This window comes from Xenopus tropicalis, chromosome 4, assembly GCF_000004195.4.
Source record: "Xenopus tropicalis strain Nigerian chromosome 4, UCB_Xtro_10.0, whole genome shotgun sequence".
In the NCBI taxonomy this organism is placed as follows: Eukaryota; Metazoa; Chordata; class Amphibia; order Anura; family Pipidae; genus Xenopus; species Xenopus tropicalis.
In genome coordinates, this window is record NC_030680.2 from 72,886,907 (window position 1) to 72,908,241 (window position 21,335).

Genomic DNA, 21,335 nt, shown 5'->3' on the forward strand with positions numbered 1-21,335 from the left:
GAAAAAACATCTTTAGGGTGCTAAATAAGCACTGTGATTGGTTATTTGGTTATGTGAACTGCTAGCCTGCAGGAGGCTCTGCTTTGGAGTAAAACTGTGTCTCAGGTGTGTTTTCAAGACTTGTCTCCAAAGCAGAAATGTAAAAATAAGCTCCTACTTTGAGGCCACTGGAAGGAACATCAATGGGGATGGTGAGAAATATGTTGCTCATAAGCCACTGGTTCAGAAACAGTGAGTTAGCCCATCACTTACTATGGGGATTTAACCAAGACAGGTTTCCATAAACTCAGGGATGAATAAAGAATGCAACTGCAACCGTCCAAGTATTTGTGAACTATATTCTATCGTCAGTGCAGCTGTTTCAGACCCATAGAATCTAAACTAACTGGACACAGGAAGGTGATCTACCAGAATAAAAAGTACAAGATGAAGTGCAAATGAAGTAATATTTTTGCAAATACATGCACAGGAACAGAAATAAAATCTGTATATATTTTATATATATTTAAACCAGATATTATATTTCAATAGGCTGAAAAAGTGTTTTTTTTTTGGCAGTTTCATTTGTTGGGAAGCTGTCAATGGGAACCTTTAAAAGGGCTGACAGGCAGAAATAAAAACCAGAAGTAAGTGAGATTCAGCAATTTTTTTGTCCGATTTAAATTAAAAAAAAAAAAAGATTGGGTTGCCACAAAATTAACTATGGTATGGTTAGCTGAGTAACCTTGTAACAAGGTTGTATAAAACATACCTCTACAAGAACATCAAATACGTCAGTGTGCCAAATTGCCTTCCAGCCAGATGGTTCAATGGCCTTTTCCAAGTATTCTGCTATGAATTCTTTCACCTCAGAGGGTTTACAGTCACCTTGAGAAAAGAAAACATTTTGTAAGCGGTTGTTTAAAGAACACGTCAAAATCGAAATGTATTCATCATATTCTGAATTTGCATTTTTACAAGATCAGACTAGTTACTCTAATTTTACCCACTTATACTGCAGCTTCTGTTGAAAAGGAAATGTGTGTATGCCTGCTGGGCACAGCACAGTAATAATCTGCATAGTTTGGGAACCAGATGTCATTGTGCTTCTACAGTACTGTCACATTATATCCATTTACAGCTTACACCACAGAAACCACAAATTGGCCTAAATGTTTCAAATCACAAGCAATACTTGACTTTCTCAGTCATAATGTATTAAACAGAGGATGATCTGATGAGGTTAGGTACTATTAAATGGAAATGAAAAAAATTGTATGTCATGAGAGCAAAAGATAGAAAAGGCTTTTAAATATGAAAACCAATTATATCTCGCCCTTAATAGATAGGGGCAACAGGATTTTTTTCTTTCTTTCTTTTTTTATTATTATTAATATGTTTGCTAAATTTCTTTACAAACTGTGAAAAATTAGAATATGTAACAATGAAATCTATTTAAAGGACAAGAAAAGTGAACCTTCTATTAACTATTATGTTTATAGGACAGCTTTTCCACTTGGCACAAGCTGCTAGATTGCTTCTGACTGCAAGCATTTCTTGAAGCTTGGAATTCCTAGCTGGAGTCTTAACTGTGACTATACCCGATGGTGCCCATATCTATGCAAGTCGAGTTCAGTGAAGGCCTGCAGTCCTTAGTTACACAGGCCCATTAGTGCCTACTTCTACAGACCATTAAAACCCCAAATACACAAATGAGTAGTTCAGGACAACAAGCCCGGCTTGCAAAAACTGCATTGACATCAGATACAGCCACAGCCGGACTCCAGCAGGGATTCCAAGCTTCAGAGATGCTAGCAACAAAACCAGCATCCAAACTTAATTCTGCAGCCCTTAAGAGAACAAACAAAGGCAAAATGTTGTAGTAGCAATACAATGCATGTGATTTTATCTGAATGCCACTATGTTAGATTGAATTGATAGCTATTCCAACTAACAATAACAGCGAGACTGTACAATATCTTAAAAAACTTATACAGGTATGGGACCTGTTATCCAGAATGCTTGGGACCTGGTGTTTTCCAGATAAGGCTAAAGCCAAAAAACACTACTCGCTACTAATACTTCTCAATCTCTCTGCTGCTTTTGACATTGTGGATCACCCTCTTCTCCTCTAGACTCTCCGCTCTCTTGGCCTTCGTGACACTGCCTTATCCTGGTTTTCATCTTCTCTCAGATCAGTCCTTCAGTGTCTCTTACAATGGTGAATCATCTTCTCCCTTGCCTCTTTCTGTCGGGGTTCCTCAAGGCTCTGTGCTGGGCCCCTTACTATTTTCTCTCTATACCTGCTCACATGGCAAATTAATCAATTCTTTTGGCTTTCAGTACCACCTCTATGCTGACGATACTCAGATCTATCTTTCCTCTCCTGATCTCAAACCAGAGCTTCTAACTCGCGTCTCTTTCTGTCTGTCCGCTATCTCCACTTGGATGTCCCAACGTTACCTTAAATTAAACCTCTCTAAGACTGAACTGGTTCTCTTTCCCACAACCGACGCCCACATTGTTCCCGAGGTATCTATAACGGTTAACAATTCTACCATCACCCCATCTTCCCAGGCCCGGTGCCTTGGGGTAATCCTTGATTCTGCCCTGTCCTTCACTCCTCATATCCAATCACTTATCAAATCATATCACTTTCACCTAAGAAATATCTCCAAAATACGACCATTTATCACCCAAGATGCTGCCAAAATTCTTATTCACGCTCTTAAAATATCTCGCCTAGACTACTGTAACTCCCTATTAATTGGCCTTCCCCTCCAAAGACTGTCCCCACTCCAGTCCATAATGAATACTGCTGCCAGGCTCATACACCTCTCCAACCACTCCTCCTCTGCCATGCCACTCTGCCAATCCCTGCATTGGATTCCCCTACCATCCAGGATAAAATTCAAACTAATGACTCTCACATTTAAAGCAGTTCATAACTCTGCCCCACCCTACATCTCTGAACTCATCTCTAGGTACCATCCAACCCGCTTGTTACGCTCCTCTGCTGACCTGCTCCTCAACTCCTCTCTCATTCCCTCCTCACACACTCGCATTCAAGACTTTGCAAGGGCTGCCCCCCTTCTCTGGAATTCGCTCCCACAAACTCCCACAGGCTTTCTCCCAATCTCTCTGCCTTCAAGAGATCTCTAAAAACACATTTATTTAGAGAAGCTTACCCTAATCTAGTTTAGCAATACCCTGTGCCACACCTCTCACAACTCTGGTCATGCCCATTCCCACACCTTGTGTCTCAACCCTTTCTCCTTGTAGATTGTAAGCTCTTTTGGGCAGGGCCCTCTTCACCTCTTGTATTGGTTATTGATTGCTTTATATGTTACTCTGTATGTCCAATGTATGAAACCCACTTATTGTACAGCACTGCGGAATATGTTGGCACTTTATAAATAAATGTTAATAATAATAATAAGGGATCTTTCCAAAATTTGGATCTCCATGACTTAAGTCTGCTAAAAATCATTTAAATATTAAACTAACCCACTAGGATTGTTTTGCCTCTAGTAAGGATTAATTATATCTTAGTTGGGATCAAGTAAAAGGTACTGTTTTATTATTACAGAGAAAAAGGAAATCATTTTTAAAAATTAGAATTATTTGCTTATAATGGAGTCTATAGGAGATGGCCTTTCCGTAATTCGGAACTTTCTGGATAATGAGCTTCTGGATAAGGGATTCCATACCTGTACACTGGATCTCCAAGGTATTATAGCTATTTATTCTTAAATATCAGTGGTTAAGGATGAATCTGGCTACATATGGATTAAGAATATTGGCTAGCTGACAAAACTGTGCAGCAGGTCACTTATGTGACACAAAGTGGCAAAGGTCCTATTTTCTCTCTTTCTTGCTTTCTATGCAATAGAAGTGGCGAACAAACAAATAAACATTTTTTGTTGCGTGCCTAAAGCCGCATGGATCTTTAAAAAAAAAAAAAAAAATCAGCCCATAAGAAAATATGCATAATATATTAAAATTTAGGATAAAAGTAAATCCATAGATTGAAAAGAAACATACTAGATTTGCCAAATGTATTGTTTTGAGCCAATCTTGGATTTGTTAACTAGAATTTGTCTGATCTGACACTTTAGTAGCTTCAGGCTAAACATGCTGCTTCAAGCAGCTGCTGTTCAAACAGTTAGGAAAGTTAGCAGAGGCAGGAACATTTTGTCTGAAACTACTTTCCCCACTGCACAGCCTCTCTATATTACAGCCTTGCAGATGCGCTTTTCCCTTTTACTGTACTGAAATGCTTTTAGGCATTTACTTTTCAGCATTTGATGTAAATCTATTATCCGAACATCATGTGGACAACAGACACACAGTCTTAGCACTGGGACGTACAATGGACTCCCACTGCAGGAATTGGAAATGAAAAGAACCTTCCCAAATGAGCAACTATGAACAATGTAAGCTAAGCCTTCATCACTTTTCTTCAAACAAGCTTGTCAAATAAAGAAGTTTGGGGACAAGTGGCTAGAAGGCAAAAAAAAAAAAAAAAAAAAAAAAAACATGTTCAATGCTTTAGATGTGCCAAAAAGCTGCTAAATGTAGGAAAAGAAGTACTTTATTTTTGTAACTTAGCAAAGGACATCTAATGAAAAGGATCTATGTGTGCTGCATTCCAAGTAATACAACAATAGGTATGTTACTACAGGTATTTCTGTATTAATAGGCTTTGCAATCATTAAATCTCAAGCTCAGAAGTTAAAAGCACCTAATACTGCACAAATTTATAAAGCAGAGCTACTTACAGTAGATGATTTTTCAGTTGCTTATGAGATTAGCAAAATATAAGGCATTAACAGATATTAAAGGGGAAGGAAAGGAGTTAATCTCAAGCTGCCGGCATACCTTCAGTTCTCTCAATAGTTTTACTTAAGTCTCCCCATATTTCTCCTGTTCAGATGATCAGAAGCCAAACAGGAAGAAAAAATGCTGAGCTGTGTAAAGAAAGTTCCCATAAGGCCTCACTCCTGCACCAAGAGCAAGACCGGTGTACCTGCTCTGTTAGTTAGACTATGAGATAGCTTCCTGCTGATTGGCTCAGATCCACATTACTAAGGGGGGAGGAGTGAGTTCTAAGTATTCTTGAGGGAGGGGGGAGCAGGAGAGGGGAGAGAGCTGCGTGTCTCTGGCAGAGGAAAACAGACACAACGATTCTTTTGACAGAGAACTCAGTGCAGCATTTCTGTAAGTGCTTATGGCTGTATTTACATAGACCTTTCTGATAAAGCTTCCTTAGAAAGGTAAAAACTTTCTCCTTTAATGTAAGATAAGCTATAGAACCCAAATAAGCACTTATTCAGGCCAACATGCCAAATAATTAGCTAAATGCAATTTGGTCAGCCATGTACATGGTCAAAGCAAATAATATTTGACAGCTGATCCTGTGGACTGTACAGTTAGTATGAACCACGTTTATTCTGTCTGAAGTATTGTTCTACATCAGCACTAAGGGGTTGCACATTTGCAGCTCCTAGATCTCTTGTACTTCTACCCAGAGATAAGTAAACGGCCCCATGGACTTTAATACTTTTTATATACTTTATATTTATTGTAGAACACTGTAATTTCTTGACTTTTGTCTATTTGTCTTTGACAAATTGGATGCTGGGGTAATAGCACTGATATACAGTACAGCGATAAAAACTCCTTTTCTAGGTACCGTAGTTATCCAGTAAGTATAGCTGCGCCCACTTGCCAAACAGCAGGGGATGACCATGAACAGAACCTTTTCAGTAGATCCATTCATTATTCAGGTAATAGTAATAACAGTAATCTATAGGTATAATAGGCATGCTATATAAAAACTTGCAGAATTGAATATGATAATATTCTTACCAAGCACATAGTCTTTGTAAGCCTCAAATCTTTCATAGAAAAGGAGGTTGTTGGTTTGGAACAGGTCAGGAAATAGCATGTTTCCAGCTGGAACAGTACGAGCTATGACTTTTCCCAACCTTTTATAGCTGCCATAGTCACTCCCGCTGTCGCCCTCTTCCTGGAACAAGACTAGGGAAAAAAAAAAATTAAAAAACAAAGCTTTTGAGAACATAAAATAACTACATCCACCCTGTGGTCAGTTGGAAGTTCATTAGCAGTGCAGTTTATTGCTTCATCAATATTAGTTCTTCACTAATTGCCCATTATTCAAATTCATTCTACAGAAGTTCAAGGAAAGGAAATGATCTTCACTTCACGGATTCCAAAAAAAAACCTCCTCTGTATGGCAAATGTCATATTGACTAGATAGCATTAATTAATATCTATAAATGTAGTCATTATATTGGCTTAAATATCATCATAAACCATGTTTTAATATATTTTGTCTGTTTGACCTAATGTGAGAATAGTTTCAAATGTAAATCATTTTCTCTTCTAAATGGGCCACAGCTAACAATACAACTGTGGCTCTTAGGCTGATGCCACACCAGGCGTAGGGCTGATTTTTTCGGCAAGCGGAAAAACGCTTGCCGAAAAATCAGCCCTACGCCTGCTACTTGTGCCTGCACCCGAATGAATGGGATACGCTCGGGTGCAGGCACATGTAGCCGATATACGCATGAAAACGCGAGACTTTGCATTCTCACGCGTTTTCATGCGTATATCGGCTACATGTGCCTGCACCCGAGCGTATCTCATTCATTCGGGTGCAGGCACAAGTAGCAGGCGTAGGGCTGATTTTTCGGCAAGCGTTTTTCCGCTTGCCGAAAAAATCAGCCCTACGCCTGGTGTGGCATCAGCCTTAGTTTTCAAGGAAAGATTAAATTAGATAGGTCAAAATGAGGCACAGGTGACAATAGATTTGGCTTTTTTCTCTTCCTTTGCACCTCCAGCCAGTTCTCTGCGCTAGGAGCACTTATATTATTATGTTATTTAGCAATCAAGTTAAACAGTCCTTTGGAGGGCTCATAAACCATTTGGGTTAAAAAAAACAATTAATTTGAAAACTCTGTCACTGGAGTTTGACATCCCAGTTCGATATTAAAGCACCGCCTGAAACAAGGGATACATTTATCAAAGTACGACTGTTTCCGAATACAAGTCTCCTCAACCTTAATGATTTGTTTGTGAAACCACACGGTGACTCTACCTACTGTAAGCTGATCAGAAAACCCTGCACTACACTGATGAGCCTCAAGAAAGGTGAAACCAGTCTGTAGTTGGGAATCTGATCAGCTATTATCCTGGCTTCTGCTTTAAAGGAGAAGGAAAGGCAAAGTCACTTGGGGGTGCCAAAATGTTAGGCACCCCCAAGTGACTTAAATAGCCTACTGTCAAGCCAAGCTGGTCCGACGGGTAATGTCACCCACAAGCACCTCGCACTAGGCTGGAGGCTTAACCTGGAGATGGGACAGGAAGCACAGCAGTGGAGAGAGGCTGGAAGGCCGAACAGCGAAGTACCAAAGGAGTAAACAGAAGGGTAGTCAAATGGATCCGGGTCAAGGGCAGGCAGCAGAGGTTCAAGACGAGGTAACAGGCGTAGGGTCAAATTCGCAGAAATATTCAGAAGTAACAAACGCTAGGCACACCGAAATGATAACCGAGCACTGATGGGCTGTTGCAAAGGCTATTTAAGGCGTCCCGCGGCGTGACGCGGCGTCATGACGCCGGCGCGTGCGTAACGACGCGGGCGTCAAATCGCGCGCACGTTGCGTCAGTCGCGCGCGCGTAATGGCACGGGCGTCAAATCGCGCGCGCATCGCGCACGCCGCTTGCGTGAGTGCGTCAGACACGGCGCCGTTGCGTGCCGGGACGCAAGGCGGCTCGTGCGCTCCACACAGACCCGCCGTACACTAGGACCCGGGACTCGGCGCTGGTGAGTAACCTTACACCTACCTTGTACCCCGGGCTGGTGCCCCTGTTAGGAGAAAACAGCACCTGGGGTACCTGTCGAGAGCGCTTCCTCCTTCCTACTTGCGCTGCTGCCGAATGTCCCGGACAATCGCTTGCGTAGTAGAGTGAAAAGCCGACTTCTCTGTCAAAGTTCGGCTTTTCACTCTACTGCGCATGCGTGCGGCGAGACAGGAACGAGGAAGCACTGGCAGCTACCACGGGCTGGTGCTGTTCTCTCCTAACAGGGGCACCAGCCTTGGGTAAAAGGTAGGCGATTGAAGTCACTTGGGGGTGCCTAACATTTTGGCACCCCCAAGTGATTTTGCCTTTCCTTCTCCTTTAAAACCCAGTGGGTGAGCTTTAACCTATAGGATAAACCCATGTAAATGGGATTTTTTTTTTTCCAAAGAGTTTGGAATTCATTCCCGGAGTTCCTTTTGTTTACTTGTATCTGTATGAGGCAGTCTCCTCAACCTTATTGATTTGTTCCTGAATATAAAAAAAATTGTATTCGTAAATTTTCATACTGTGCGTATTTTTTGCATTTTTTTCTTTAATTTGCACGTCTTTTTCGTACTTTGAGACAAATTTTAGGCGACAATCGCATTTGTTGCGTCCAGTACGAAATTCAGATTCATTAAAGCTTTGTTATCGTGACTTTCCTTGGGCCAGGTTGGAGCCATTGAGTCCTATGGGAGGTTTCCAAAAACATGCACAGAAGGATCAAAGTCAGAAAGGTTTTCCCGCCATTTACAATCGTTTGGATACAAAAATTTTGTGACATTCGGATCACCAATACGATATTATTGTGACTATTACGATTTTTTTTGTAAGCATTTTTGTGACATTTCCGATCATCAGAAATAATTGTATCTAATCCAAGTTTTACCCATTTCAAGATTCAAACTCGTACTTTGATGAATCTGCCCCTAAGAATGAGCTGTGCACTTCCCTAGGTTTAGTTAATGATTTAATCTGACCAGCCTGTGTGGTGTCTCAAACAGTGAAAAGGTTTTGGCGCAAGAAGTAACAAAAACTATAGATTACTTAATTTAAAAATACAGTAATATACAAAAAGTATGTTTGCAAAAAAACAGAAAAAGGAGTATATGCTACAGTGAATTTCCCCACTTAAAAGGCTAGTGTGCTTATGGTTGTGTGCATCTTATAGCCAAAAAACCCAACTATTTGGAACAATAAAGTGGGATTGACCATCCTTCTGCACATAATAAAACAGTAACAAGATTTTTATATGGTTTACCACTTGACCATAAGACCCCTATTTCCAGGAAAGACAGCATCATGGCACAATATAATACATTCCTTAAAACTAACAAATTTTAAAATGCAATCCCACAACACAGAAGTGGTTTAATTCATTCACTTTTTATTACTATTATGGCACCTTAAAACTCAAGAAAAAAAATAAATGTTAAGCATTATGTTCTATACTGATCAATTTCACAATTCTGCCAAACTATTTACAGAGATTATGTCTGTATACATCTTAAGACCCCCTTACATTTCAGCTTTTTTTTTTATAGTGAGTCAAGCTGCATTATTTGTATTTATTGGCTTTCATAGGTTTTAAAGCTATTAATATACTCTGGGGTAAAGGATTTCTGCACTGATGAGTTATAAACAAGGCAATAAATCAAAAATAAGAGAAAACTGTCCTTGAGTAAACTCATTCTGGATATACTTGAAGGGCAAACCTTAGGTTGCGCAACAGTGCAGTTCCTGTACTTTAAATTCAAATATAGTACTTTATCTATAAAATGAACTTTCAGTATGGGTCTTATCAAAATGAACCATATAAGTACATGCAGTGGATCCATAAGCCATCAAAGCAGGGGTAATTTACAAAGTGCATGGCAGAGTACTTTTCTTAATTGCTGCAGGTCTCTGCACTCTAAAGTTGTGCTTGAAGACCTACAGTACATGTTCCCCATCTATACAAAATATCCTGTGTTTATTAGGCATAAGGACTGGGCTGCCTTGCACCCCCAGAAATATGGTTGCTAGATGGCAACTGTGGCAGGCACAAAGCTTTCCGTAAAGAGCAGAAAAGGACCAGAGAGAATGATGGCCCTATATGCAAAACCTAAGTCTAAGAAAGTCTAAGAACTAGGGATTAAGCTTCTCCTGATTGGAAATGCCTGGAACTGTTGAATTAGTTTATAGAGCTGCTACAGCAAAATAGGACAGGGGGGGAAAGTAACACTATTTTTTATGTAAAAATATACAATATAAAAATTTGCCCGGGAACCAGTCAGCTGTTTACAAGTGATCAGTAAATGTTACTTTTTGATTGGCGCTATAAAGCTAAAATTTGCACCTTTAATTATAAAGTCTTCAATGCGTTAAGTGAACGTGAACTACACTGGTAACTGAACTGACTAGTGGCTAGTTCAACATGATTTGACAATGAATAAGATATGTTTGCAAAATATTTTTAAATGAGAAATATTTATGGGTTTTGTTACTTCCTAGATTGAACAAAACAAGCTAAGAAAATTAAAACTAATAAAAATTAGGTTTTCTTTTCTGCAGTGTCCTGGATATTCTGTTGTTAGAGACAGTTAGATATTACCCTAACTATAAAGTGATGCTGACACATTCCTATGAAAATCCATAGGATAATGTCTGTATTACTAAAAAGGTTTCTGTCCCTAAATGATTTCAATATAGCCAGAACACTACTTACTGCTTTACAGCTCTCTAAGCTGTTAGCAGTCAGTAACAAATCAGTGCTTGAGTGGGGCCATATGGGACATGCGTGCTCACAAACTAACTTAACAGTTACATCCCATGTGGCCCCCCTCCTAACTAACTGACTAATTAAGAGGTTAGATAGCTGAAAGCAGGAAGTAGAGTTCTGGCTATTGTGTTAGACATCTGCTCAATCCAGTTTATAGATTACATTTTTGCCAACTAAAGGTGGCCATACACGCACCGATATTATCGTACGAAACCTCGTTTCGTACGATAATCGGTGCGTGTATGGCATGTCGGTGAGTCGACCGATATCGCAGGAAGCTGCCGATATCGGACGACTCGCCGATCGGACAAGTTTGAAAATTTTGATCGGGCGCCATAGAAGGCGCCTGACCAAAATTCTCCCTTCAGAGCTGAATCGGCAGAAGGAGGTAGAAATCCTATTGTTTCTACCTCCTTACCTGCCGATTCAGCCCTGAATGGTGTGTGGCGGATCTGACGATGTTTCGTGCGACCGACGGTCGTACGAAACATCGTGAGATCGCCACGTGTATGGCCAGCTTAAGTATATTAGAAATATTTTTTAATTTTGCATAGTCTATTTTAACCAGTTTCATTTTTACACTGAACTGTTCCTTTAAAGTGATACTGACAGCAAAAAAGTACTTTTCAAAATATGATTCTACATCCAAACATACCTATAGGTCATGCTGACCATTTTTTCATGAAAGTTCTGTTTTTCTAAGTAAATCCTATTAAAGATAGCTGGACCCGACTGTCTGGCAAGCCGACTGTAGCTTCTGAAGCTGTCAGACGTGGAGTAGCTGACGTCAAAAAACTGGGAGGATCCTAACGTTACTTTAAGCAGAGTAACTAAACATGACCATGTGACCTCCCTTCCCAATGCCTGTGAGCCTGCAGCATTTACCCGTGGATGTGTTCCCTCACTGTTTGTGAGTTTGTTTTGCAGCCAATACTTTTTATGGTTCTCTTTCCACTTTCACGCACATTCTTGCAGTCCCTAGCCTGCTTCAAAATGCTCTCCCCCTCCGCAGCATTACACGCACAGAGAATTAGCAGACGCCGTCAATCTTTTAGAGTTGAGGTCCGATTCCAAACACAATACAAGCTTGGAGAACGGTTACTTCAGACTCACTCTGATTGATGGTGTCTGCTAATTCTCTGTGCGTGTAATGCGGAGGGGGAGACCTTTTGAAGCAGACAACGGACAGCAAGAGGGAAGTTTATTTCTGTGTGTGTAACAGAAGGGAGAAGGAGAGCCCCCTAAAGCAGGCAATGTGATTGGTTGATTTTTTTTCCCTTTATTTATTTTTTTTTGATGGAGGCGTTTACATGGCAGTGCAGAAGAAAGCAAACATGGCTGCCTTGTGGAGCAGTAGTTCATCTGCTCCTAATAGTAATGTGAGCAAACTGGAAATTTTTTAAATAACATTTTAGAAGCTCATAACATAAACAGAATAGCGGGTGTAAAAAAAAAAAATGGGTTTAATAGGTGTCAGTATCGCTTTAAGGGTCCTGTTGAAGAATCACACCTACCACAGACCAGCATGACCAAATGAAACAGCATGGCCTCTACAGGTGTTTAATGCTGTTAGAAACATTTTTAGAAACAATATAGTTTTGGAGGGCACACCACAATTACTAGAACTAAGTTACTGTCTTTAAAAGGCAAAAGAAAAGGGTGCAAATGAGACTCTGCTTACTAAACCCGCATGGGGCAAACAGCATTTCAGTACAAATCAGTCAATTGCTCAATGCACACCTATTTAAACCTCAGAAGAAAAAAAAAAGAACAGCAAATGTTTAACATATAATGCTCTTTATATAGTAGATGTTCTGCATACTTTTTTTTAGCCCAAAAGATGTTGCTGCCTAACATTGTAACATTGTATAGCCCTCCTCCCGGTCTGCACCAGTTTGCCTCCAAATACTGGCCCATTCACATTATGTTAAGAAGCAGAGAAGTACATTAAGGTTGAAAGACACCATCTCTCGCAGCAAGTGAATGTAAAAACTTAGCTTGTGCAGTTGAAGCTTTAGATTAATCGCATGAGCATTTTGCCTTCCATGCAATTTCAAGATGGCATACAGCAACACGCTCACTGTTAAACTGGCAGTGCAATAACTAGTCTACAGGCAGGCATTTGCTGTCCAACCACAAGTTAGAAATTGCTCAGGTGGGAAAATATGGCATCCTGTTGTTATTAATGTTATTATGTGGAAACATCTTGTGAGGATAACCTTCCTGCTTCCCGCTAAATGTTTTTTTTTAAGACAGGTAAAGTCAGTGGGGAGGTTGCCAAAGGTTAGTATATAACCAGTTCAGGTGGCCATGACTACTGCTGGGAACCCATGCCCAAAATCTTTTACCCCCATATGTAATAAAAGGCACTAGGTTTGCCCAGGAGCAGTTACCACTAGCAGCCAATAAGATTACTTCTGTTGATTGGGTGCTATGGACTGCTCCTGGGCAAATTTAAAGCCTTTTATTACATAACCCCCTTAGTATGTTATAGAATGTCCAATTGTAAGCAAATTTTCAATTGGTCTCTAATATTTTTTTTTTTGCCTTCTACTTCTCTTTGAAGCTTTCAAATGGGGGTCTCTGACCCCAGCAGCCGGAAACATATTTCTTTGCAAGGCCACAGTTTAATTGTTATTGTTACTTTTTATAACTTATTTTTCTATTCAGGTCCTCTCTTGTTCATTTGGACCCAAGCAACCAGAAAGCTGCTGATGGACAGCTGCTGAACAAAAGTGAAATTAAAAAAAAAAAACTACAAATAAAAAATAAAGACCAATTGCAAGTTGTCTAAGAATATTACTGTCTCCATCATACTAAAAGTTAACTTAAAGGTGAAGAACCCCTTTAAAGGACAATTAAAGGTTAATATAAATTAAAAATAAGTCTAAAGGCATTCTTTTAAGTACTTACTGCATATCTAAATTCCCAGATCCCTGCTTGCTTCTGAGATATGGTGCTGGCAGCCTACAGCAGTGTGAAGACTACAGTGACATCACTGAAATCTCTCTCCCCTTCCTGTAGGCTGCCTTCCTATTCTCCGAGCATGTGTGTAACTTGATCCTGTCTCCTGTTCTGAGCTACACATGCCCACCAGCCAATCAGAAGCGGATCTGCCGGGGGGGGGGGGGGGGGGGGAATGAAGCACATGTGCAGTATGAAGCAAGGAGGGAAAGGAAGGGAGAATACCTTTTTAAAGATGGCTGCCTGTTCAAAAAAACAGATAGAAAATGTGAAGTAAGTGTGACGGGGTACATATTTGATTAGGTGAGCCAAAAGTGTGGCGTTTTTACTAAACAACATTGTCTTTCCCCTCATTAAATTTGTTCAGGTACCTTACACAGACTTTGCAGAGAACTCACAGGAGCATGTGGGTGAAACAGTGAAGTACAGCACAGGCACACACAGGAACTAGACTTGTAGAGAATAAACTTTTACTAAGGGTTAACACAGCAACATAGAACAGCACATTGCAAAATGGTGGCTTAGTCTTCTAGATACTCAGTTACCCAGTGCAAGAGCAGGAAGATCATGTGACTAGCTGCTCTCCCAAACTTAAGGAAGGTGACACTATATTACAGGCGTTATATAAAAGTTAACTAATTGAACTTGTGATTTTAAGTCCAACTTTTTAAAACAACCCTACCCATATTAAAAAAAAAATAATAATAACCTGTATGTAGGGGTAGTAACGAATAAATGGCATCACTACTGTATGTTTTCTAATAGCTGCAGCATTTTATCTAACACCCATGTATGGGGGTACGCTGACAGGTCTTCCCAGGCTTGATTTTGCCATTGAATCGAGGACAGCATTGGCTCATTGATGCAGTCCTCGTTCCGACAGCTCCTATCCCCTTCACTGGAATATGAAAGGCCAAACGATAACGTTAGCACAATATCGCCTGGCCAAGGTGGGCATATCGGGGAAAAGATCTGCTCATTTGTCGAAATGACAAACAAAAGGATCTTATATAGTGTATGGCCACCTTAAATCAAAAGCGATGTAAACAGTTTTTCAAAATTTTGAAAGCTCAGGATAGGGCTGGGCGATGTAACGTTTAATACCGAATACCGGTGTTTTTTTTTTTTAAAACTATATTAATTTTTCAGATACCGCAATACCGGGGTGTCAGGGTACTCACCCGTGCGCGGGCCGGTCTCGCGGGCCGGTCTCGCGGGCCGGTCTCGCGGGCCGGGCCGGTCTCGCGGGCGTCCCGTTGTCCGAGGGATGTTGCGCACGCCCGTCCAGGTGCGCACGTACATGTCAAAGAGCGCACGTCCGTGACGCGCTGACGGCGCCGGTTCTGCGCATGCGTGGGGGGTATTTAAAGCTATCAAACGCCTCCTCCTGTGATATGTTGTCTGCGGCCTTGCCTGATTTACCTTACGACTTTCTGTTGCCGATCCTTCGCTTGACTGACTCTGATTTTCAATACTGCAGTAATTATTCTCTAATTTATTAGGAAATGGGGTTAACACCTAATCAGCAGGAAAACAAAAAGCAAAATGGCACACAGGGCTAACGGGAAATAATTCCTTGTTAGAAAGTCTTTATTTGCGAAAAAGATGCAACGTTTCGAGGCCAATCAGCCTCTTTATCATGCTTGATAAAGAGGCTGATTGGCCTCGAAACGTTGCATCTTTTTCGCAAATAAAGACTTTCTAACAAGGAATTATTTCCCGTTAGCCCTGTGTGCCATTTTGCTTTTTGTTTTCCTGCTGGTTTTCGTGAGGGTGCCGATCCCTCTGGCAATGTGCACCGGGCGGTCAAACTTGGAGAACTAGGGTGAGGCCTCTGTTGTAACTAGTTAACACCTAATCATACATGGAAAAAAAAAATACCTCAAATACCGCGACACCGATATAATTTTGAAAAATACCGTAATATAAATTTTTGGTCATACCGCCCAGCTCTAGCTCAGGACCCGAGGTTTTCCAGATAAGGAGTCTTTCCATAATTTAGATCTCCTTACTTTAAATTCACAAATAATATAAAAAGTAAATAAACCCATTAGGACTGTTTTGCCTCCAATAAGAATTAATTACATCTTAGTTGGGATCAAGTACATGGTAGTTTTGTTATTACAGAGAAAAAAAGAAAAATTTAGATTTGAAATTAGAATTATTTGATTAAAATGGAGTCTATGGGAGATATTCTCCCGTAATTCAGAGCTTTCTGGATTACAGATTTAAAGGAACAGTAACACCAAAAAATGAAAGTGTATAAAAACAATATATTATATACTATTGCTCTGCACTGGTAAAAGTTGTGTATTTTCTTCATAAACACTACTGCAGTTTATATAAATAACCTGCTGTGTAGCCATGGGGGCAGCCATTTAAATTGAAAAAAGGAGAAAAGGCACAGGATACTAAGCAGATAACAGATAAGTAGCACATTCCCATTGTATTCTACACAGTTTATCTGGTATCTTCTTATGTAACCTGTAACCTTTTCTCCTTTTTTCAATTTAAATGGCTGCCCCCATGGCTACACAGCAGCTATTTCTATTAACTATAGTAGTCTTTCTGAAGCAAACACGCAACTTTTACCAGTGCAGGGCAACAGTACATTATATTTTAATTATTTTAAAACATTTTTATTTTTTAGTGTTACTGTTCCTTTAATACCTGCATAGTGCTACACTTTTTTGGTAGCACAAGTGACAAACACCCAAACAGATTTTGCATTAACTTTTCAATTATGTTATCATTTATCTGTATTTTTTGTTGTAACGCTTAGTCAATACTAACTTCATTAGCCTTGAAGTTTACAGCCAGAACTACTTATAATGGCAGGTCATAGAGTCTGCTAGCACAAACCAGCCTCAGACCCACAGAATAAATGCAACCTCAGTCAATGAAGTCATTACATACTGTCCTTTCTTTTCTGCTTTTCAGACAACATTCATTACAATTGTAGCACAGATCCACTTGCACCCACTTTGGCAGAACAGACTGGCAGTGACTAATGTTTTCCTTTCATAAAGATGCTTAAATGGAAACATTTGTCTGGAGGACCTAACATTAATATAACAGAAAGATTCACCATTTCGTTTTATTGCTAAGTTTGTCCTTGACTTCAAGTACATGAATATGCAGTTTGCATCCAGGCTATAGAAATGTCAGGAACGTAACGGAGTATAAATAGACAAGAAATATTAAATACCCTGCAGTGCGGTTAATTTGATGAGAATGGATTTTAAACAAGCACTGCTGCCCTTATTAAAACTGGATTTAGAATGGTTATTACATTAAAGAGTGTAGATTTATATATGTAAAAATGAAATTAGTGGAAGTGTTTGTATATTCCATTAAACAGTTATGTGGCTAGTGTAATGCTAAATACAATTATTTAGTGTAATTCTGATATTGAAGGTTAAATAGTTTGCAGTGGGTGCTCATTGTCAGGCAACACCCTCACACTCCTCTGCAGCATATCAGGCTTGTTTCACGCTGGGTTTTTGACACATAATTTTGCCACAGGTCAACTCTCACTGACTAAAACAGGTGCAGCAAGCAGCACAGTGGGGAAGGAATGGGGAACAACAATAACCTATGGAATATGTTTGTCTGGCAGCTTTCTTAACATCAAAGGGCTCACATACACAGGGAGGGCAAACACTGCAGAGTCCTCTCTCAGATGTCCATGGACAGATAGTAAGATATGTCTGCTATTATAAGGTAATCTACATGGACCATCTAAAAATTAAGTGAAATGCTTCTTTTTTTGCTCTGGAAACAAACAAGTAAGGTCCTTTCTTGTTTTAATGAGTGACACCATGCATGCCTAAAGCTGGCCATACACGCACCGATACTATCGTACGAAACCTCGTTTCGTACGATATTCGTTGCGTGTATGGCATGTCGGCGAGTCGACCGATATCGCAGGAAGCTGCTGATATCGGACGACTCGCCGATCGGCCAGGTTAGAAAATTTTGATCGGCCGCCATAGAAGGCGCCTGACCAAAATCTGCCGTCAGGGCTAAATCGGCAGAAGGAGGTAGAAATCCTATTGTTTCTACCTCCTTATCTGCTGTTTCAGCCCTGACTGTGTGTGGCAGATCTGATAAATCTGGACACGGGGACAAATGCATGTTATGTTATTTTGGGGGCTGTACAGAATAATTTTAGATAATTTTTTTTTAAAAATGTACTTTTTTTTTTTTTCAAGTCTGTGTCCACCCCACAAACTTCTGACTATCATTGCTTCATTCTGAACTTCAGACATTCCTGCCTAAAGACATCATTTAATTAAAAAAATGGCCCAATCCTAATAATTCATGCTGTCAATCTAATTTGTTATTTTATTAAGACCACTGTTTATAATATATTGCTGCCAGTATTATGGTGAAATGTTGAAAACTATGAGCTAACTCTAAAAACACACTAAGGTATAAATTCAGCAACCATGCAGATAAAATTTGTTAGAAAAGTGATAGGTACAACTGTTTGTTGTAGAAATTACATTAAGAAAATCTTAACTCATGGGAAGCAAAGACTTATTAACCACATGCTTTTAGACAGTAAAATTCTGTCTATTAATTTTCTGCTGATTTTTATCTTATGTCCCAAGGCTTAACCTTACTGATCTTGCTGCCACTGACAATACTGTTCCTCTAGACATGCAATACCAAGTGACTTTCCTGCTGCTATTGTATTGTTCCATAGCTAGTGCTGCCATGTTCGTGTAACTTAAAGGACCAGTATCATAAAAATATTTAAGTGTTTTAAAGTAATTAAAATATAATGTGCTGTTGCTCTGCAAAAAACTGGTGTTTTTGCTACAGAAAAGCTACTATATAAATAAGCTGCTGTGTAGCCATGGGGGCAGCCATTCAAGCTGGAAAAAAGGAGAAAAGGCACAGGTTATATAGCAGATAACTAGTAGATAAGCCCCATATAATGGGGGTTTATCTGTTATCTGCTAAGTAACCTGTGCCTTTTCTCCTTTGAACGACTGCCCCCATGGCTACACAGCAGCTTATTTATATAAACTATAGTAGTCTTTCTGAGGCAAACACACCAGTTGTAGCAAGGCAACAGTACATTATATTGTAATTACTTTTATACACTTTCATTTTTTGGTGTTACTGTTCCTTTAAGAATAGCACCATGCCTTAAGGGTGTAGACACACAGAGCTACTAGTAGCAGTTACTTGTAGCGGCTACTTAAATAGACCATGCTAATCATTTACTGATAACAGTCTCAGCATGTGTTTTAGCAGAGGCAATTCTCAGTATTGTCTATGGCAGGGTATTTTCTGACGTTTAGTAGCCTTGAAAAAGTAGCTGCTACTAGTAGCCCAGTGTGTCTTCACCCTTATACCAACTGAGATCCTGAATGACTAAAGGGAGAGAGAGGCATTCAATATGTCTGGATTATTAGGGGCCAAAGCAATGGCTGCATCTCCTCCCCCAGGACCCCCATCTGTACTTCCTGATTGTTGCCTGGTTATAATATTCCACTGTTGCCGACAGCTGACCGACCCCAAGGCTCTGCCAATCGGGCTCTTGGCTCTATGTTTACAAACAGGGGAATTAATAGGCGTACCTGGCGGGGGCTTGAGTTCCCTGTTCTTGCCGTTGTTGTATTAAACTAGTATGCTTGCTGCAGTGTAAATTCGCCAGCAGCTGTTTTTACCTTGCTTAACATCCTGCAGCTCCTCCGAACACCGATCGCTGGTCAAATGAAAAAATTCATCTCCTTCTTGCGAAAGCGGAAACGGAGCCTCTTCTTCAGCCATGAATTCCAGCTGTAACCCCGCCATATAGCCAGAGGATACCGCCTCCTCCCTCCGCTCGGCCTCTCCCGCTTCCCGTCACTTTCAAATTTACCCGGTCTTACGCCCAGACTGGCTATGTCACGTGTCTATGCTTTCATTGGCTGCTGGGGCTTGCGTGCTAATCGTTCCAGAACAGCGACATCTTGTGTTGGATTGTGGGGACAACATGAGGGTGCTTGGGACGTTGTTTTAGGGCGTCTGCTATAAAGCTTGGATTTCATATGAGCAGTCGCCAGTACTAACGTTCAGAGAACGGTATCAATCGGTGGTCGCGTCTATGTAATACAAGCATTGCAAGCGCCACATGTACAATGCAGTGACTGCAGCAGAGTATGCTTTCAGCAGTGCTTCATAAAAACTGTCAGGCTGGCCTCCCTCTTTAGCTCAGAACTGTAAGGGGGAAGACACATGGAGCTACTAGTAGCAGCTACTTGTGGTGGCTACTAAAATAGACCATGCTGATAGTTTACTGATAACTGTCTGTGTGTTTTAGCAGAGGCAGTTCTCAGTATTGTCTATGGCAGTGGATTTTCTGGTGTTTAGTGGCAGTGAAAATGTAGCTGCTATTAGTAACTCTTTGGGGCCCATTTACAAAAGCATGGACGCTCGAGCGTTCATGCAAACGCTCCGAGCATATTTTCGCTGATTATTTCCGGCGTCCGCACAACTTTTTCGTACGCCGCACAACTTTTTCGGACGTTTGCATGAAAAAATTGGAAAGGTTTTACCGCTGTTCGGTACGAAAATTTTGTGACTTTCCGATCGCCAACACGATATTATTGTGACTAATATGATTTTTTCGTAAGCATTTTCGTGATATTTGCGATCTTCCGAAATTTTCGTTTCCAATTCGATTTTTTCCCATTCGTGATTCGGATTCGTGGATTAGTAAATGTGCCCCTTTGTGTGTTCACCCTAAGGGGCACATTTACTAATCCACGAATCCGAATGGGAAAAATTCGGATTGGAAACAAACATTTTGCGACTTTTTTGTATTTTTTGCGATTTTTTCATCGCCGTAACGACTTTTTCGCAAATTGTTGCGACTTTTTCATAGCCATTACGACTTGTGCGAATTGTCGCGGCTTTTCCGTAGCCGTTACAATTTGTTCGTATATTGTCGCGACTTTTTCGTAGCCGTTACGTTTTGCTCGTATATTGTTGCGACTTTTTCGTAGCTGTTAGGATTTGCTCATATATTGTCGTGACTTTTTCGTATTGAGCGCTCGTAAACGGCGGGCAAACCTTTCAGACTTTGCATGATTTTGGAAGCCTCCCATAGGACTCAATGGCACTCTGCAGCTCCAACCTGGCCCAAGGAAAGTCACGATACTGAAGCTTGAATGAATCCGAAACTTTCGTACTCGGCGCGACGGCTACGAAAAAGTCGCGACAATTCGCGCAAGTCGTAATGCTACGAAAAAGTCATAACGGCTACGAAAAAGTTGCAGCAATTTACGAAAAAATCGCACAATATCGATCATTACAAAAAAAACGCATTCGGACACTTTTCGGCCGTTCGTGGATTAGTAAATGTGCCCCTAAGGGTGCAATTCAGGCATAATGCTTATTAGCTTACCTGTATATCATTGAAAACCCAGATGGAAGGTTAGTTGGGCTGAGCTTAAGCGTGTGCATTTCGGGGGGCTTGAAACACAATAGCCTGGCAACCACTGACTAATAGCAATGCAATAATAATTTTAGCTCCCCATTTTAGCAATTGTGTTAGAGTCTAAGTGGAGACTCACAGGGACTAATTTTTCAAAACAGCAAATTTGCTTTAGGACAGTAACACATGGAAACCATAATAAGTGTTGCAGTCATTGTTCTACCTGAAAGTGACTGAAAAAAGCCAATCACTGATTGGCTGTTATGTGTAACTGCCCACTGGCAAATTTGCCCACTTTTGATTAATGAGCACCTGTACAGTTAAAGACAT

The 21,335-nt window shown here is 40.4% G+C and overlaps 1 protein-coding gene across 2 annotated transcripts in view; it reads right to left on the minus strand.

The window, feature by feature from the left end:
* shcbp1 (SHC SH2-domain binding protein 1) overlaps positions 1–19,424 on the minus strand; it is a 35,715-nt gene extending 16,291 nt beyond the window's left edge. The window contains exons 1-3 of one of the 2 annotated variants that reach the window (XM_012961246.3): positions 19,165–19,238; positions 5,851–6,021; positions 752–867 (exon numbers count right to left, since the gene is read on the minus strand). In XM_012961246.3, coding sequence (XP_012816700.2) covers positions 752–867; positions 5,851–5,929 — 195 coding nt within the window. In that variant the 5' untranslated portion in view covers positions 5,930–6,021; positions 19,165–19,238. 2 annotated transcript variants of the gene reach the window in all.
* Positions 19,425–21,335: the final 1,911 nt, after the last annotated feature.